The sequence below is a fragment of the Salmo salar genome, chromosome ssa15 (genome assembly GCF_905237065.1).
Source record: "Salmo salar chromosome ssa15, Ssal_v3.1, whole genome shotgun sequence".
NCBI lineage: Eukaryota > Metazoa > Chordata > Actinopteri > Salmoniformes > Salmonidae > Salmo > Salmo salar.
The window spans coordinates 103,194,575-103,213,160 of record NC_059456.1 but is presented as its reverse complement, the minus strand read 5'-3'; the positions used below and the strand labels follow the sequence as shown (position 1 = coordinate 103,213,160).

Genomic DNA, 18,586 nt, shown 5'->3' with positions numbered 1-18,586 from the left:
CACCAAACCAGAGATACAAAAACTATTCTGTGTGTCTTGTGACAAAACAATAAAGCAATCTTCTTCTTCCTCTTTCCCCCCCCCCTTCACATAACATGTCTAATTGATTAGAGAGACCACAGAATGATCAATAAATCCTATATAGTGCACTACTTTTGACCAGGCCTTGACACATCAGCAAAAAAAAATAAAAAATAAAAAAGGCTTTAATGTTATTTTTCTGCAAAAAGCAATGAATCGCCTAATTAAAGTACATTGTTCAAGACATCTAGCTGACAGGGGGAAAATGACAGCTGTAGCTCAGAGATCAGTCTTCAGTGGATTTATTAGTCTTTATTATGATTTACATTTCAAAAATGTCAGTTTTAAAAAACAAAAAGTAGAAGGAGATATGGCATAGTAGATAGCTATGGATAAGGCACAACTTGACTTTCCTCTTTACCAATGGACCATGTTCAGTGAGAGCCCTTTTCAGAACATAGACGCTTCGTACAGCCAAATTCCACACCATCTTTCAGTAGGTTGTGGCTTTTGTAAACTTCATTGGTAGTAGTGATATGGTGCCATTTTCCAAAACAGTAGATGCAACATTAATTTGATATACAAAGTACATTGTTAAACAATGCTATAAACTCAACGATAACCCGGTATAAAAATAACAATATTAAATTGCACTGTGCAGTGTCTGTTGCTCTAATACAAGAATAGGAAGACACCGATATGTTAGAACAATATAAAATGTTGCCTAGGAAAAACCCTTAAAAATACATCCACATGTGCATCCCAAATGGCACCCTATTCCCTATATAGTGCACAACTTTTGAACAGAGCCCCTACGTACAACTTCACCGCTAGAATGACCTTGGCGATCACCCTTATGGATGGTCCAATGCTAGTGACTGAGCACAGCAAGACATCTCTTCCAAAAAGAAGAAACTACACGCCTGCTTACTGCTTTGATTATCCTCATCGCCTAAAGTGCACGTTGAGTGTGTGGCCTGTCAGGAGAGGCCGTACAACGTGCACACGTCTGCAGAATTTGCGACCCTCCATTGGGGGGGGCCGGGGGGCACTTGTATTAATGAGTGGACTGCAGTACGGAAGCTTGTTTCCACCCCCCCCCCCCCCCCCAACGTCTATTAGACCTGCCCTTTTCACACTACGGTGCTAGCTCTGACGTTCTCCTTTCACACAGCACCAGGCATCTATAGCAGAGGATGTGGAACCAGGCCAGCGGAGTACAGCTCGGCTCAATAGTGTGAAAAGTGTCTCAGACAGTCAGCCAGGGTGCGAGTGTACTCCGTCCATCCATTCAGACCCAGGGTCAGCAGCCGTCCGGCCAGCCACGACGGCTGGTATTGGGGGTGTCCTCTGGTTGTGAGGGGGTCTCCACATCCAGGCCCAAACCACTGTGGTTGGGTGTATCGGAGGGTATGAAGGAGGCCCCAGACCGGACCCTGCAGGTGCAACAGCAGAGCATGGCGGAGAGACGGGAGCGGATTGGCTGGGTGAACAGGACAAACATGATACAGTTTGCAGCTCCCTGGAAGGTGTTCCCAATTCCCTAGAGAAACAGATTAACCCATTAATGGACGGATGGATATATGACTAAAGGATGAATGTAAAGATGAATGAAGGAAAGAGGGGTTTGGTGGATGGATAGACAGTTAGGTACTGATATTTGTTGCAAAAGGTTCTTATACTGCATACAAGGGTTTCCATTAGGAAAATGTAGTGCTGAACATTTGACCTGCAACATTTTACATTTACATTTAAGTCATTTAGCAGACGCTCTTATCCAGAGCGACTTACAAATTGGTGCATTCACCTTATGATATCCAGTGGAACAACCACTTTACAATAGTGCATCTAAATCTTTTTAAGGGGGGGGGGTTAGAATTCAAATGTACCGGACATTTTACAGTGCGTAACATGATTAGTGTTCATCCACTGTGCTCTAAATGACAAACATTTAGAACAGATTAACAGAACATGCGAGTCGAAAACGCAACGAATTCTGATGCGCACTTTGAACATGTTAGAATAACTGTCCAATTTAACTTTTCCTCAGCCAACAAGAAGAATAATGAACAGCACAAAAAGAAATGTCAATCTACTTTAATAGAAAAGTTTAGGCTACCTAGTCTATTGATCAGCTTGTCGAGAAACAAAATAGTCTATTCCCAAACAGACTCTGGGACAATTGTGGGAAGACGGATCCCTATTTCATACAACCAGTAGGTCAAATAAAAAAAAATTGAAAAAGCAGAGAGTCTGATACAACAGATAACAGTTAGCTTAAAATGTTGATAAACTATTATTTATTCACATTATAAGAGGAGCAATACGCGAATGTTTGTTCCATAATGCAATTCGCGGGAAAAGCACCGTTGTCAAAAGGGCACACTGCAAATGCGAGCGGTTTCATGTGACAAAGATGAAAACATCCGTTAAAAATGAAGATGAGATCTACTAAGCTACTTTAAAGCAAGGTAAGACGTGCCTCTTAATATGTATTCAAATGTTGAGGTTTCAAACGATTAAGTATATGTTTATGACAAAATGCATACCGCCTCATTGCAAAGTGGTGTGTCGCGCTGATGAAGCCTGCCTTCCGTTGTAGTTTGATGCCGCGTTCAAAACAATTGGGAACTCGGAAATCTCAGACTTCAGTTACTCGGAATTCCAACTCGGGAAGTCAAGCCTCTTTCGAGAGCTCCAACTTTCCGACCAGAAGATCACTGATGTCATGATTTGACCTCGTATTTTTCGAGTTCCCAGTTGTCTTGAAAGCACCATAAGATGCTGTAGCAGCAGCTCTTGCGCTGTCTGATAGACGTTCCACTCAAAGGTCATCTATCTGTATGCTGTGCACGTGTGATGAATAAGATCCATAACGAATATACTGCACAAACGTCCATTTAATGCCACTATATTTTGCTAATGAACCTACAGACCGATAAGCAGTCTAATGTATTTTCATCAATGAAGAGGCTACAAAACATTATTTCACAATGGGATTGTTTCTTCTTCTCCTGGACAACTGGGCCGGTGCCAATTTTATTTATTGGCTTTTCTAAATCGGACAAATGTCTGCTATTACCCGCTAACGGAAACCCTACTGCACACATGCTGCGGCAGGTTTTGACAATCATTGGTGAGGATAGAACAGGAGTCCTGGAGATGTACCAACACAAACTCACATGTAGAGTGACGAGCACAGGGTTCTGCCTGGCGGGGGAGTCAGCCAGCATCAGCAGGAAACGCACAGTACTCCAGATACGCAGGGCGATGAAGATGATGGGGATAAGGGTCAACTTCCTGTCGGCCATATTGGAAAGGGACTGGGACAGAGGACTGTAGGCCAGGATGGGCCGGTACTCAGACAGAGCCGCATGCTGGACGACAGAGAGAAAACAGGAATATTTATCAAGTGGATAAATGTGCTTGAGACCTGCCATGGAAAATGTCTGTGATAGTTTACACCGGAATTAGTCAAGTCTACACCGGAAACCGGAATTAGTAAAGTCTACACCGGAATTAGTAAAGTCTACACCGGAATTAGTAAAGTCTACACTGGAATTAGTAAAGCCACCTCGAGAACTCTGGGAAATCAATGTAAAACCGCAGTGATATCATTACATGCGTTCCTCCCCAGTTATACTTATCAATAGTAGTGGGGTATAGATTGTAACAGATCCTCACTGCTCTGTGGATGTGCTTCTTGATGAGGACGTAGAGGACAGGGAGGGTGAGATAGGCCAGGAACTCCCATATCTTCCCAGTGAGCAGCATCCACAGGACATGGTCTGGAGCCTGGATCCTCACCCAGCACCAGCCCACAGACACCTCCGATGCATCGTAGCCAATACGGCCCAGAGCCAGAGCTGCTATTGTGATACCGAGAGGGATGCCCCAGCTGGGTGGGTGGGGGGGGGGAAGAGAGATGGAGGAAGAGGAGGAAGATGAGCAGGAAGAATGAATTCATGAACATATAATTGTGAACCTCCTGACTAGCTTGCCAGCCGTACACTTCCTCTAAAGTCTGGTGATCATTGTGTGCAACTATGTCATGCTACCAAGGAAAGCTCGCTATATTGCTACATGTTGAAGGAGCAACCCCAAATCTGCAACTCACTTCCTGCAAAGTCACACTAGTCACATATAGTGTAACATTCCAGTAGCCTGTATGTAAACTGAATTGATTTCAACATTGTTTAACTATACGAAACAGAACCACTCAGTGTGGCCCCGTGTGGCTCAGTTGGTAGAGCATGGTGTTTGCAACGCCAGGGTTGTGGGTTCGATTCACACGGGGGACCAGTACGGAGAAAATTTTTTCAAAAAAGAAATGTATGTATTCACTTACTGTAAGTCGCTCTGGATAAGAGCGTCTGCTAAATTACTAAAATGTAAAAATGGATCAAGGCTAACATTTCAGCATGCTGCCCCTTTAAATTTTGAGCCTTAAAACCCAAGATGAGATGTTGGCCGTGTTCGAGAGAATCAAATCCATGATGCATTGGGGGTAAATGGTAACTGATCTAAAAATAATAAGTGAGCAGTTAAATATGACACAAGGTGATTTGTAGAGCAGTCAGTCGGTAGTCACCTGCACTGTCGTCAGCTCAACAAGCCCATTGCGTCACTTGTGACACTGAAGCGCAGATCAGCAGTTCTGGGGAGAGCATGACGCCCTGCGTGTTCAGGTAATCTTCCACTCACTGAGGGGCCAACATCTTCAATTCACTCTTAACATTTCATGACTCATTATAGAATTGAAGAATATTTCTGGACTCATTCCTTTCAGGTACCCCATTCCATATATAGGACACTACTGTTGACCAGGGCATTATATACACAGGGCATTAAAAAGTATTCAGACCCCTTGACATTTTCCACATTGTTACACAACAGCCTTATTCTAAAACGGATTACAACCCCCCCCCACCATCAATCTAAACACAATACCCCATAAATGACAAAGCAAAAACAGGTTGAGAAATTTTAGCAAATTAATAAATACAAAAATGATCTTATTTCCCCCCCCCCCAGTGATCCCACTCTGGAATGTATATGCTCGTAGAGTATATTATGTTAAACAATATATTGAACAATTTACAAAATGAAAAATAGTTCAATATTCATGTATCATTTTTCAATATTTATAAATTAAATGTAGAAAAAAAATGTTTTCAAATTCAAAATACTACTCATATTAGAGAGGAAGTGGTAAACCTTCATATGACACATTTTTGCTTTGTAACACATACAGACGAAACATTACAGAGTCTTAAAGGAGGCATGGGTAAGGCCAAAATTTCATAAATACAGTGCATTCAGCAAGTACATCCTCGAGTCTTATTGGGTATGAGGCTACACGCTTGGCACACCTGTATTTAGGGAGTTTCTCCCATTCTTCTCTGCAGATCCTCTCAAGCTCTGTCAGGTTAGAGGGGACCTGCACAGATATTTTCAGGTCTCCAGAGATGTTAGATCGGGTTCAAGTCCGGGCTCAGGCTGGGCCCCTCACGGACATTCATAGACTTGTCCCGAAGCCACTCCTGTGTTGTCTTGGCTGTGTGCTTGGGGTCGTTGTCCTGTTGGAAGGTGAACCTTCACCCCCAGTCTGAGGTCCTGAGCAGGTTTTCATCAAGGATCTCTGTGTACTTTGCTCCGTTCATCTTTCCCTCGATCCTGACTAGTCTCCCAGTTCCGGCCGTTGAAAAACATCCCCACAGCATGATGCTGCCACCACCATGCTTCACCGTAGGGATGGTGCCAGGTTTCCTCCAGATGTGACACTTGGCATTCAGGCCAAAGTATTCAATCTTGGTTTCATCAGACCAGAGAATCTTGTTTCTCATGGTCTGAGAGTCCTTTAGGTGCCATTTGGCAAACTCCAAACGGGCTTTCATGTGCCTTTTACTGAGGAGTGGCTTTCGTCTGGCCACTACCATAAAGGCCTGATAGGTGGAGTGCTGCAGAGATGGTTGTCCTTCTGGAAGGTTCTCCCATCTCCAGAGGAACATCGGGTTCTTGGTCACCTCTGTGACCAAGGCCCTTCTCCCCCAATTGCTCAGTTTAGCCGGGTGGCCAGCTCTAGGAAGAGTCTCGGTGGTTCCAAACTTCTTCCATTTAAGAATGATGGAGGCCACTGTGTTCTTGAGGACATTCAATGCTGCAGACATTTTTTGGTACCCTTCCCCAGATCTGTGCCTCAACACAATCCTGTCTCAGAGCTCTACGGACAATTCCTTCAACCTCATGGCTTGGTTTTTGCTCTGACATGCACTGTCAACTGTGGGACCTTAAATAGACAGGTGTGTGCCTTTCCAAATCATGTACAATCAATAGAATTTACCACAGGTGGACTCCAATTTTTTGTTATTTAAACCTTTATTTAACTAGGCAAGTCAGTTAAGAACAAATTCTTATTTAGAACAAATTCTTATTTACAATGACGGCCTACCAAAAGGCCTCCTGCGGAGACGGAGGCTGGGATTATATATAAATAAATAAGTAAATGACAAAACACACATCACAACGAGAGGAACCACAACATAAAGAGACCTAAGACAACAACATAGCAAGGCAGCAACACATGACAACACAACATGGTAGCAACACAAAACAGGGTACAAACATTATTGGGCACAGACAACGGCACAAAGGGAAAGAAGGTAGAGACAACACCAATCAAGTTGTAGAAACATCTCAAGGATGATCAATGGAAACAGGATGCACCTGAGCTCTATTTCGAGTCTCATAGCAAAGGGTCTGAATACTTATGTAAATAAGGATTTAAAAAAAAACGTTTTGCTTCATCATTATGGGGTATTGTGTGTAGATGGATGAGGGGAAAAATAACAATTGAATCAATTTTAGAATAAGGCTGTAACGTAACAAAATGTGAAAAAAGGGAAGGGGTCTGAATGCGCTGTAGGGAATGGAGTGCCATTCAGTTGGTAGAGCATGGTGTTTGCAACGCCAGCATGGTGTTTGCAACGCCCGGGTTGTGGGTTCGATTCCCACGGGGGGCCAGAAATGTATGCATTCACTACTGTAAGTCGCTCTGGATAAGAGCGTCTGCTAAATGACTAAAATGTAAAAAATGTAAAATGGGACACAGCTGAAGGGACAGAAACCTCAATCGACTGGATTGCTGCTCCCTTTTGAGCTGGTTTATATAAAAAGTGTACTGGGATCAAAACTTGGTTCAAATACTAATCAACATCTTACAAATAATTTCAGCGTTTGCTCTGGTCTGTCTAGAGTGCAGGATGGGGGGTTGCACTTTTGCAACTATTCTATTGCTTCCATTGCAGCAGGCAAGCTCAATCAAGGCCAGATAAAGTACTACAAATGATTTCATATAGTACTGGAACCAAAGTCTGACTTGGCATCTATAATCACATATACAGTTGAAGTGGGATGTTTACATACACTTAGGTTGGAGTCATTAAAACTCGTTTTTCAACCACTCCACAAATTTCTTGATAAACTATAGTTTTGGCAAGTCGGTTAGGACATCTACTTTGTTCATGACACAATTAATTCTTCCAACAATTGTTTCCAGACCGATATTTCACTGTATCACAATTCCAGTGGGTCAGAAGTTTACATACACTAAGTTGACTGTGCCTTTAAACAGCTCGGAAAATTCCAGAAAACTTCATCATGGCTTTAGAAGCTACTGATAGGCTAATTGACATCATTTGTGTCAATTGGAGGTGTACCTGTGGATGTATTCCAAGGGCTACCTTCAAATTCAGTGCCTCTTTGCTTGACATCATGGGCAAATCTAAAGAAATCAGCCAAGACCTCAGAAAAAAATTGTTGACCTCCACAAGTCTGGTTCATCCTTGGGAGCAATTTCCAAACGCCTGAAGGTACCACGTTCATCTGTACAAACATTAGTACGCAAGTATAAACACCATGGGACCACGCAGCCGTCAAACCGCTCAGGAAGGAAACGTGTTCTGTCTCCAAGAGATGAACGTACTTTGGTGCGAAAAGTGCAAATCAATCCCAGAACAGCTACAAAGGACCTTGTGAAGATGCTGGAGGAAACAGGGTCAAAAGTATCCACAGTAAAACAAGTCCTATATCGACATAACCTGAAAGGCTGCTCAGCAAGGAAGAAGCCAGACTAAGGTTTGCAACTGCACATGGGGACAAAGATCGTACTATTGGGAGAAATGTCCTCTGGTCTGATGAAACATAAATAGAACTGTTTGGCCATAATGACCATCGTTATGTTTGGAGGAAAAAGGGGGATGCTTACAAGCTGAAGAACACCATCCCAACCGTGAAGCACGAGGGTGGCAGCATCATGTTGTGGGGGTGCTTTGCTGCAGGAGGGACTGGTGCACTTCACAAAATAGATGGCATCATGAGAAAGAAAATTATGTGGATATATTGAAGCAACATCTCAAGACATCAGTCAGGAAGTTAAAGCTTGGTCGCAAATGTGTCTTCCAAATGGACAATGACCTCAACCATACTTACAAAGTTGTGGCAAAATGGCTTAAGGACAACAAAGTCAAGGTATTGGAGTGGCCATCACAAAGCCCTGACATCAATCCCATAGAAAATGGGTGGGCAGAACTGAAAAAGCATGTGCGAGCAAGGAGGCCTACAAACCGGACTCAGTTACACCAGCTCTGTCAGGAGGAATGGGACAAAATACACCCAACTTATTGTGGGAAGCTTGTGGAAGGCTACCCGAACCGTTTGACCCAAGTTAAACAATTTAAAGGCAATGCTATCAAATACTAATTGAGTGTATGTAAACTTCTGACCCACTGGGAATGTTATGAAAGTAATAAAATCTGAAATAAAAATCACTCTACTATTATTCTGACATTTCACATTCTTAAAATAAAGTGGTGATCCTAACTGACCTTAGACAAGGAATTTTTACTCTGATTAAATGTCAGGAATTGTGAAAAACTGAGTTTAAAATGTATTTGGCTGAGGTGTACGTAAACTTCCGACTTCAACTGTACGTTTGTTATTATTCATGTACTATGAATGGCCTTGTTGTGTAAAATGGTTCTGTTGTGCGAGGTTCAATAGAAAAGGGATCACTGAAGAATTCATTATAGAACACAACACACATTGTGACAAGGCATGTCCATTGCCTGGGCTCTGGGGTGGAGAAAGGGTTTTGATGTTATATACAAAAAAAATGATAAACTGGGTGGGTCGAGCCCTGACAGCCGTGGTATATCAGATCGTATATGACAGGTATGACCAAATATATATTTTTACTGCTCTAATTATATTGGTAACCAGTTTATAATAGCAATAAGGCACCTAGGGTGGGGGTTTGTGGTATATGGCCAATATACCCAGGTATTCCGCATTGCGTCGGGCCTAAGAACAGCCCTTAGCCGAGGTATATTGGCCATATACCACACCTCCTCAGGCCTTATTGCTTAAATAGCAACTCAGTGAAGAATTGTCCAAAAGGCAGACTATCCTTTCTGTATTGTTTATCAATAAGAAACCTACCATGTGTTTCTGTGGTGTCTATTCAACTCTACTCTATTTCACTGGACTGGATGTAAGGTGTACTGCAAAACATGCTCTAATGTGTCATTTGGTATTAATTGACCATTAATTGAGTTAATTCGGTGTTAATTTAGCCTAATTGAGTAAACAGGACACAATAGGTGTGCAGGTGTTTCAGGTGTAGCCCCAAAGATGCTCAGAGTCTCATTTTCATAAGGTTTGAAATAGTATCAATAGTTTACACTACAGTACGTAGTACAATGTATAATACGTCTACCATATGTACAATACCAGGTGACAGAATTTATATGCCGCGTTCACATACTGGTCCCGAACTAGAAAACTGGGAAATGTCTGACTTGCTGATTCCTTGAACGCAGCACGTTCATAACTACAACCAGTTAGAAGGTTGGAAATGTCAGTTTCATAGTTGCGACTAGCATGTGAACGCAGAATTAATACCAAGTTACATGGTGAAATAGCCTAAAACGTCAGAAGTGCTGAAATTCCCAGGTATTGGAAGGTAATATATTCCTCATGAATATTCATAATACGCGTCATACTAGAGTAGAGAAACAACATAGCTGGATCAGGTGACTCTTGGCCTTGATATTTCACAGACTCTATCCCAAACTCAAATCTAATCAATCAAAAACATTTCACAGTTTATACAACTGTTATTATTATGATATGAAAATGAATCAAGCGCACGTACCCACCTGATAACGTGAAAACATAACACGAAGCTGTCAGCTTGTCTTTGATTCGACTTGACGATTAAAATGTACAGATATATAGCGATAGCGACAGTCCAGAAAAACGAACTTGTGTTGGCGAAAGTAGATATCGCTCCTTGAACGACGCAATCCACAGAGTTTGATTCAAAGACACTCCAAACTCCGTATGCGTACGAGCCCGCAGACAAAAAGTCAGCCACGGACAAGTAGACCAGAAGTGTTCTCGGCGTTGTTCTCAAATCTGGCCAAATGATGTACGTACAGATAATAAGTAAAGAGCCCAAAAAAGACAGGGCACACGAAATCAAAATAACTATCTGTTCTGAAATATACACAACAGTCTGATTATCAACGGCCATGATATCCAAAACTACTGGGCGCTAGGTCAATCTACACTCACTAACAAGGCACGAATAGTTTCCCAGCATTCCAATATAAACTTATTCCATCAACGAATACGTCTAGTTGCTTGGGTGAACAAGTCACCGCGTCAAAGGATCCTGAAAACTGTAGTGTAACCCAGGTAGTTGTAAAGTTCATGTGTGTGTCGTGAACAACATTAGCGTGAGCACATTCGTGGAATCGGCGGGTTGCCTTCAAAATAAAAGTCCCCCATCGAAACATGCAAACGGATCCAAATGTGTAATCACAACAAAATTGAACTAGATAGGCTATTACCAAACTGAGATACACCCCCAGGTGTACGCGCAATGCCGTCGGGGGTAAGCCAAATAAAAATGTGATTCACATTTTCAAACAGTTCATTTAGATTTTCCAACGGGGCTGTACATTTGGGTGATGAAAAGGCCAAGAAAAACTATACGGACAATGCCTTCATCAAACAACATTGTTTCACGACGAGTCAGTGACATGGCAGGAGATGTTTTGAAACAATTACTGCTTCACATACAAGCCAGTGAATTCTATGCGTCACAGCTGGATGAGTCAACAGACGTGGGTGGCAGGCCTGGCACAGCTCCTGGTATATGTCCGTTACGTTTATGGGGGGTCAATTAAGGAAGGCATCCTCTTCTGCAAACCACTGGAAACAGGACAATAGGAGAGGATATTTTTTAAGTACTGGACAGCTTTGTGACATCAAATGGACTTTGGTGGTCAAGATGTGTTGGTATCTGTACTGATGGCGCAAAAGCTATGATACGGAGACATAGTAGAGTGGTAACGCGCGTGTAAGCAGTTGCTTCCGACCCCACTTGGGTCACTGCAGCATCCACCGAGAGGCTCTTGCTGCCAAGGGAATGCCTGACAGCTTGAAAGACGTTTTGGACACTACTGTGAAAATGGTTAACTTTGTTAAAGCGAGGTCCCTGAACTCTCCTGTATTTTCTGCACTATGAAATGATATGGACAGCGACCATGTAAAGCTTTTATAACATATAGAAGTGAGCTGGTTATAAAGGGGCAAAGTTTTCACATGTTTATTTAAATTGAGAGACGAGCTTAACGTTTTCTTTACTGACCATAATTTTCACTTGTCTGACCGCTTGCATGATAACGAGTTTCTCACAAGACTGGCCTATGTGGGTGATGTTTTTTCTCGCCTGAATGATCTGAATCTAGGACTACAGGGACTCTCCGCAACTATATTCAATGTGCGGGACAAAATTGAGGCTATGATTAAGTTGGAGCTCTTCTCTGTCTGCATTAACAAGGACAACACACAGGTTTTTCCATCATTGTATGATTTTTTTTGTGTGCAAATGAACTCAAGCTTACGGACAATGTCAAATGTGATATAGCGAAGCACCTGAGTGAGTTGGGTGCACAATAACAAAGGTACTTTCCCGAAACGGACGACACAAACAACTGGATTCGTTATCCCTTTCATGCCCTGCCTCCAGTCCACTTACCCATATCTGAACAAGAGAGCCTCATCGATAATTGCAACAAGCGGTTCTGTGAAAATGTTATTTAATCACAAGCCACTGCCAGATTTCAGGATTGGGCTGCGCTCAGAGTATCCCGCCTTGGCAAATCACGCTGTTAAGACACTGATGCCCTTTGCAACCACGTACCTATGTGAGAGTGGATTCTCGGCCCTCACTAGCATGAAAACTAAATACAGGCACAGACTGTGCGTGGAAAATTATTTAAGACTGAGACTCTCTCCAATACAACCCAACATTGCAGAGTTATGTGCATCCTTTCAAGCAATCCCTTCTAATTCTCATTAACCTGTGGTGAGTTATTCACAATGATGAACAAATAAGGCTTTAGTGACTATGCATAGATATGCATAGATAATAACAGAGAGTAGCAGCAGCTGATTAGCTGTTCAGGAGTCTTATGGCTTGGGGGTAGAAGCTATTTAGGAGGCTTTTGGACCTAGACTTTCTGTGCGGTAGCAGAGAAAACAGTCTATGACTAGGGTGGCTGGAGTCTTTGACAATTTTTAGGGCCTTCCTCCGACACCGAGTTCCTGGATGGCAAGAAGCTCGGCCCCTGTGATGTACTGGGCCGTACGCACTACCCTCCGTAGTGCCTTGCGGTCGGAGGCCGAGCAGTTGCCATACCAGGCAGTGATGCAACCCGTCAGGATGCTCTCGATGGTGCAGCTGTAAAACCTTTTGAGGATCTGAGGACCCATGCCAAACCTTTTCAGTCTACTGAGGGGGAATAGGTTTTGTCGTGCCATCTTCACGACTGTCTCGGTGTGCTTGGACCATGTTGGTGATGTGAATGCCAAGGAACTTGAAGCTCTCAACCTGCTCCACTACAGCATTGAGGGAGAGGTTGTTGGTCCTGGCAGTGTCTCTGACCTCCTCCCTATAGGCTGTCTCATCGTTGTTGGTGATCAGGCCTACCACTGTTGTGTCATCAGCAAACCTAATGATGGTGTTGGAGTCGTGCCTGGCTGTGCAGTCATGAGTGAATAGGGAGTACAGGAGGGGGCTGAGCACGCACCCCTGAGGGGCCCCGTGTTGAGGATCAGCTTGGCGGATGTGTTGTTACCTACCGTTACCACTTGGAGGTGGCCCATCAAGAAGTCCAGGATCCAGTTGCAGAGGGAGGTGATTAGTCCCAGGGTCCTTAACTTAGTGATGAGCTTTAAGGGCACTATGGTGTTGAACGCTGAGCTGTAGTCAATGAATAGCATTCTCACATTGGTGCTCCTTTTGTCCAGGTGTGAAAGGGCAGTGTGGAGTACAATAGAGATTGTATCATCTGTGGATCTGTTGGTGCGGTATGCAAATTGTAGTGAGTTTAGGGTTTCTGGGATAATGGTGTTGATGTGACCAGCCTTTCAAATGTTGCCTGTAATCCATGTCTTCTGGTTGGGGTATGTACGTACAATCACTGTGGGGATGACGTCATCGATACACTTATTGATAAAGCCAATGACTGATGTGGCGTACTCCTCAATGCCATCGGAAGAATCCCGGAACATATTCCAGTCTGTGCTAGCAAAACAGTCCTGTAGCTTAGCATCTGCTTCATCTGATCACTTTTCTATAGACCGAGTCACTGGTGCTTTCTGCTTTAATTTTTGCTTGTAAGCAGGAATCAGGAGGATAGAATTATGGTCAGATTTGCCAAATGGAAGGCGAGAGAGAGCTTTGTACGTGTCTCTGTGTGTGGAGTAAAAGTGGTCTAGAATTTTTTTCCCTCTAGTTGCACATTTAACATGCTGAAATGAGGTAAAACTGATTTAAGTTTCCCTGCATTAAACTCCCCGGCCACTAGGAGCGCCACCTCTGGATGAGCGTTTTCCTGTTTGCTTATGGCCGTATACAGCTCATTGAGCGCAGTTTTAGTGCCAGTATCGGTCTGTGGTGGTATGTAGACAGCTACGAAAAATACAGATATCATGAGGTACTCTACCTCAGGCGAGCAAAACCTTGAGACTTCTTTAGATATTGTGCACCAGCATATATATGCAAAGGTCCCCGCCCATGTCTCATCAGAGGCTGCTGTTCTGTTCTAAATAAAGAGGGAAATGATTGATTATTATAATATTATTATTTGTGTCCTGATCCTATAAGAGCTCTTTGTCACTTCCCATGAGCCGGGTTGAGACAAAAACTCACACTCATTCTTATGTTTAATAAATGTATCATATTGTGTGTGTGTGTGTGTGTGTGGCAGGCTTGCAATGATGTCAAAAAACGCTGACCCTGGTGCTAGAGGAGGTACGCAGCTGAAGGTTGAATGTTTGAAGGGGTACGGCACTATAAAAAGTTTGGGAAATTCTAAACAAATTTGGAATGTTGTTGCGTGTTTCAATGGGGGGGGCTTTTATTTTGAAAGCAAACCTCGGATTGCACTATTGCTGCTCATGCTAATGTTGGTCACACACTGGTAGGACAACACTAAAGTTTCTCTGCTGGACATATTAACCCCTCATTGACTCTCCTTAAAACATTCACCTGGAAACCATTCAGTTGGGAAAGCTGCACTAGAGACTTCTAAAAAAGAAGCAGTAAGGACTATATTTGGCCCTACTGTTGTCCTTTAGTTTGAGTGTGCACTGGTGTAAAATACTTAAGTAAAAATACTTTATAGTACTTCTTAAATCGTTTTTTGGGGTATCTGTACTTTACTTTACTATTTATATATTTTTTTACAACTTTTATCTTTACTTCACTACATTCCCGAAAGAAAATCATGTACTTTTTACTCCATACATTTTCTCGGACACCCAAAAGTACTCGTTACATTTTGAATGCTTAGCAGGACTGTAAAATGGTTCAATTCACGCACTTCTCAAGAGAACATCCCTGGTCATTTACTGCCTCTGATCTTGCGGACTCACTAAACATATATGCATAGTTTGTAAAATGTCGGAGTGTTGGAGTTTGCCCCTGGCTATCCGTAAATTAAAAAAAACAAGAACATTTTACCTATTTTTCTAAAATAGCTGTTCTTCCTGTGTTTTAAATGTTTTACTTCTATATCTATAGCTACAGTATTATCTTCATTGTTCTATACTTTTCAATAAACTGATTTGAATTGCACTACCGGTCCACAGTTTTTACAACACCTACTCATTCAAGGGTTTTTCTTTATTAAAAAAAAAAAAAATCTACATTGTAGAATAATTGTGAAGCCATCAAAAACTATGAAAAAACACATATGGTATCATGTAGTAACCAAAAAAGTATTTGAGATTCTTCAAAGTAGCCACCCTTTGCCTTGATGACAGCTTTGCACACTCTTGGCATTCTCTCAACAAACTTCATGGGGTAGTCACCTGGAATCCATTTCAATTAACAGGTGTGCCTTGTTAAAAGTTAATTTGTGGAGGGGGGGTTGGTATACAGACGATAGCCCTATTTGGTAAAATACCAAGTCCATATTATTGTCACGTCCTGGCCAGTATAAGGGTTAATTGTTATTGTACTTTGGTCAGGACGTGGCAGAGGTTATTTGTTTTATGTGGTTCGGGGTGGTGTGTTTGTTGAAGGGCGTTTGATTTATTATTTCTGGGTTTTGGTTTATGTTCTATGTTTAGGTATTTCTATGTTTAGTCGAGTGAGTGTATTTCTATGTTAGGTTAATGGGGGGGTTGGGACTCTCAATTGGAGGCAGGTGCTTCCTCGTTGCCTCTGATTGAGAGTCCTATATATGGGTAATTGTTTGGTGTAGGTTTTGTGGGAGATCGTTTCTTGTCTAGCGTATGTGAGCCTGAGAAGGCTGTTTGTTGATCGTGAGTTCGTTTTGTTATTTTGGTGTTCATTTTTGAGTTTAATAAAAGTTCAAGATGAGCAACCACAGACCTGCTGCATTTTGGTCCTCCTTTCCCAACGACAACCGTGACAGAATCTCCCACCACAAAAGGACCAAGCAGCAGAGGAAGGAGCAACATGTGGATTGTAAGGAGCAGTGGGAAATTGAGTTGGACCAACGAGAAATATGGACATGGGAACAGATTATGGCCGGAGAGGGCCCATGGAGAAAATGGGGTAAGGACCGGGAACGTTACCGAGGAACACGACTGGCGTTGAAGCACGAAAGGCACCCCCAATAATTTTTCTTTGGGGGGGCACACAGGTAGTTTGGCTAGGCCAAGGAAGAGCCAGAAGCCAGCTACCCGTGATTATATGGAGGAGTGTATGGAGTGGAGGGCACCGTGTTTTGCTGAAGTGCGCACAATCTCGCCCATACGCACGCACAGTCCGGTGCGAGTTATTCCAGCCCCTCGCAGATGCCGTGCTAGAGTGGACATCCAGCCTGGTAGGAGGATGCCTGCGCAGCGCGTCTGGTCGCCGGTACGCCTCCTAGGACCAGGCTACCCTACTCCCGCTCTACGCACGACAACCATCAGCCCCCTGCACAGCCCAGTTCGCCCTATACTAGCACCCCGCTCGTACAGGGCTACTAGTTCCATCCAGTCAGGACGGGTTGTGCAGGAGGTAAGATCAAGACCGCCTGTGCGCCTCCATAGCCCTGGGTTTCCAGTTCCTGTCTCTCGTGCGGACCCGGAAGTGCGTCAGCCCAGTCCGACTCGTCCTGTTCCCGCTCCCCGCACTAGCCTGGAGGTGCGTGTTCCCAGTCTGGCACGTCCAGTACCAGCACCACGCACCAGGCTTCAAGTGCGTCAGCCCAGTCGGACTCGTCCTGTTCTCGCTCCCCGCACTAGCCTGGAGGTGCGTGTTCCCAGGCTGATAACCCCAGTACCAGCACCACGCACCAGGCTTTCAGTGCGTCGGCTCAGTCAGGAGTCGCCGGAGCTGCCCGTCAGTCAGGAGTCGCCGGAGCTGCCCGTCAGTCAGGAGTCGCCGGAGCTGCCCGTCAGTCAGGAGTCGCCGGAGCTGCCCGTCAGTCAGGAGTCGCCGGGGCTGCCCGTCTACCCGGAGTCGCCGGGGCTGCCCGTCTGCCCGGAGTCGCCGGAGCGGCCCGTCTGCACGGAGTCGCCGGAGCGGCCCGTCTGCCCGGAGATGCCGGAGCGGCCCGACTGCCCGGATCACCCGGAGCGGCCCGACTGCCCGGATCAGCCGGAGCGGCCCGTCGGCCAGGATCAGCCGGAGCGGCCCATCGGCCAGGATCAGCTGGAGCGGCCCATCGGCCAGGATCAGCCGGAGCGGCCCATCGGCCAGGATCAGCCGGAGCGGCCCATCGGCCAGGATCAGCCGGAGCGGCCCATCGGCCAGGATCAGCCGGAGCGGCCCATCGGCCCAGAGTCTGCCGATGACCCAAAACCAAGGGAGTTTAGCAGCAACCCTGAACTGAGTAAGCCTGACAATTTAAAAGGAATTTTGATTAACTGTATAATTGATGAGTCTGCATACAGGGTGGAGAGGAGGAGGTCTGCCCATGATCCGGAGCAGGGGGAGTCTGCCTACGGTCCGAGGCTGATCGGGTCGGTACTCTGGAGGACAATAGGCCGGAGTCTGAACCACCACCTGCATAGGTGGGTTGGGGAGGGGGGGGAGTAGCACAAGTGCCGTCGGTGACGGCAGCCACCCTCCCTTCCCTCCCTTTAGTTTAGGGGGATTTTTTGTTGTTGTTTGGGGTTTTTGTTTTTCTTGAGGTGCTTCCGGGGTTAGCACCTTTAGGGGGGGGTACTGTCACGTCCTGGCCAGTATAAGGGTTCATTGTTATTGTAGTTTGGTCAGGACGTGGCAGAGGGTATTTGTTTTATGTGGTTCGGGGTGGTGTGTTTGTTGAAGGGCGTTTGATTTATTATTTCCCGGGTTTTGGTTTATGTTTTATGTTTAGGTATTTCTATGTTTAGTCGCGTGAGTGTATTTCTATGTTAGGTTAATGGGGGGGTTGGGACTCTCAATTGGAGGCAGGTGCTTCCTCGTTGCCTCTGATTGAGAGTCCTATATATGGGTAATTGTTTGGTGTAGGTTTTGTGGGAGATCGTTTCTTGTCTAGCGTATGTGAGCCTGAGAAGGCTGTTTGTTGATCGTGAGTTCGTTTTGTTATTTTGGTGTTCATTTTTGAGTTTAATAAAAGTTCAAGATGAGCAACCACAGACCTGCTGCATTTTGGTCCTCCTTTCCCAACGACAACCGTGACAATTATGGCAAGAACAGATCAAAAAAGCAATGAGAAATGACAGTCCATCGACATGAAGGTCAGTCAATCCGGAAAAATGTCAAGAACTTTGAAAGTTTCTTCAAGTGCAGTTGCAAAAACCATCAAGCGCAATGATGAAACTGGCTCTCATGAGGACCGCCACAGGAATGGAAGACCCAGAGTTACCTCTGCTGCAGAGGATAAATTCATTAGAGTTACCAGCCTCAGAAATGGCAGCCCAAATAAATGCTTCACAGAGTTCAAGTAACAGACACATCTCAACATCAACTGTTCAGAGGAGACTGTGTGAATCAGGCCTCCATGGTTGAATTGCTGCAAAGAAA

At 44.4% G+C, this 18,586-nt stretch overlaps 1 protein-coding gene across 1 annotated transcript; it reads right to left on the bottom strand.

Annotated features, from left to right (window-relative positions):
• Positions 1-307: 307 nt before the first annotated feature.
• On the bottom strand, positions 308-10,793 carry gpr157 (G protein-coupled receptor 157). The gene is made up of 4 exons (XM_014147474.2): positions 10,239-10,793; positions 3,706-3,919; positions 3,204-3,398; positions 308-1,564 (listed from the first exon to the last, which is right to left on the bottom strand). The coding sequence occupies exons 1-4, from the start codon at positions 10,613-10,615 to the stop codon at positions 1,325-1,327; spliced, it is 1,026 nt and encodes a 341-aa protein (XP_014002949.2). The 5' UTR covers positions 10,616-10,793; the 3' UTR covers positions 308-1,324.
• Between the last annotated feature and the right edge of the window lie 7,793 nt (positions 10,794-18,586).

Coding starts and splice junctions, on each gene's coding strand:
- gpr157 (XM_014147474.2), bottom strand. CDS start 10,615: ATGGCCGTTGATAATCAGACTGTTGTGTATATTTCAGAACAGATAGTT. Junction 3,920..10,238: donor TTATGTTTTCACGTTATCAG/GTGGGTACGTGC, acceptor CCACCCACCCAG/CTGGGGCATCCCTCTCGGTA. Junction 1,565..3,203: donor CTGTGCTCGTCACTCTACAT/GTGAGTTTGTGT, acceptor CTGTTTCTCTAG/GGAATTGGGAACACCTTCCA.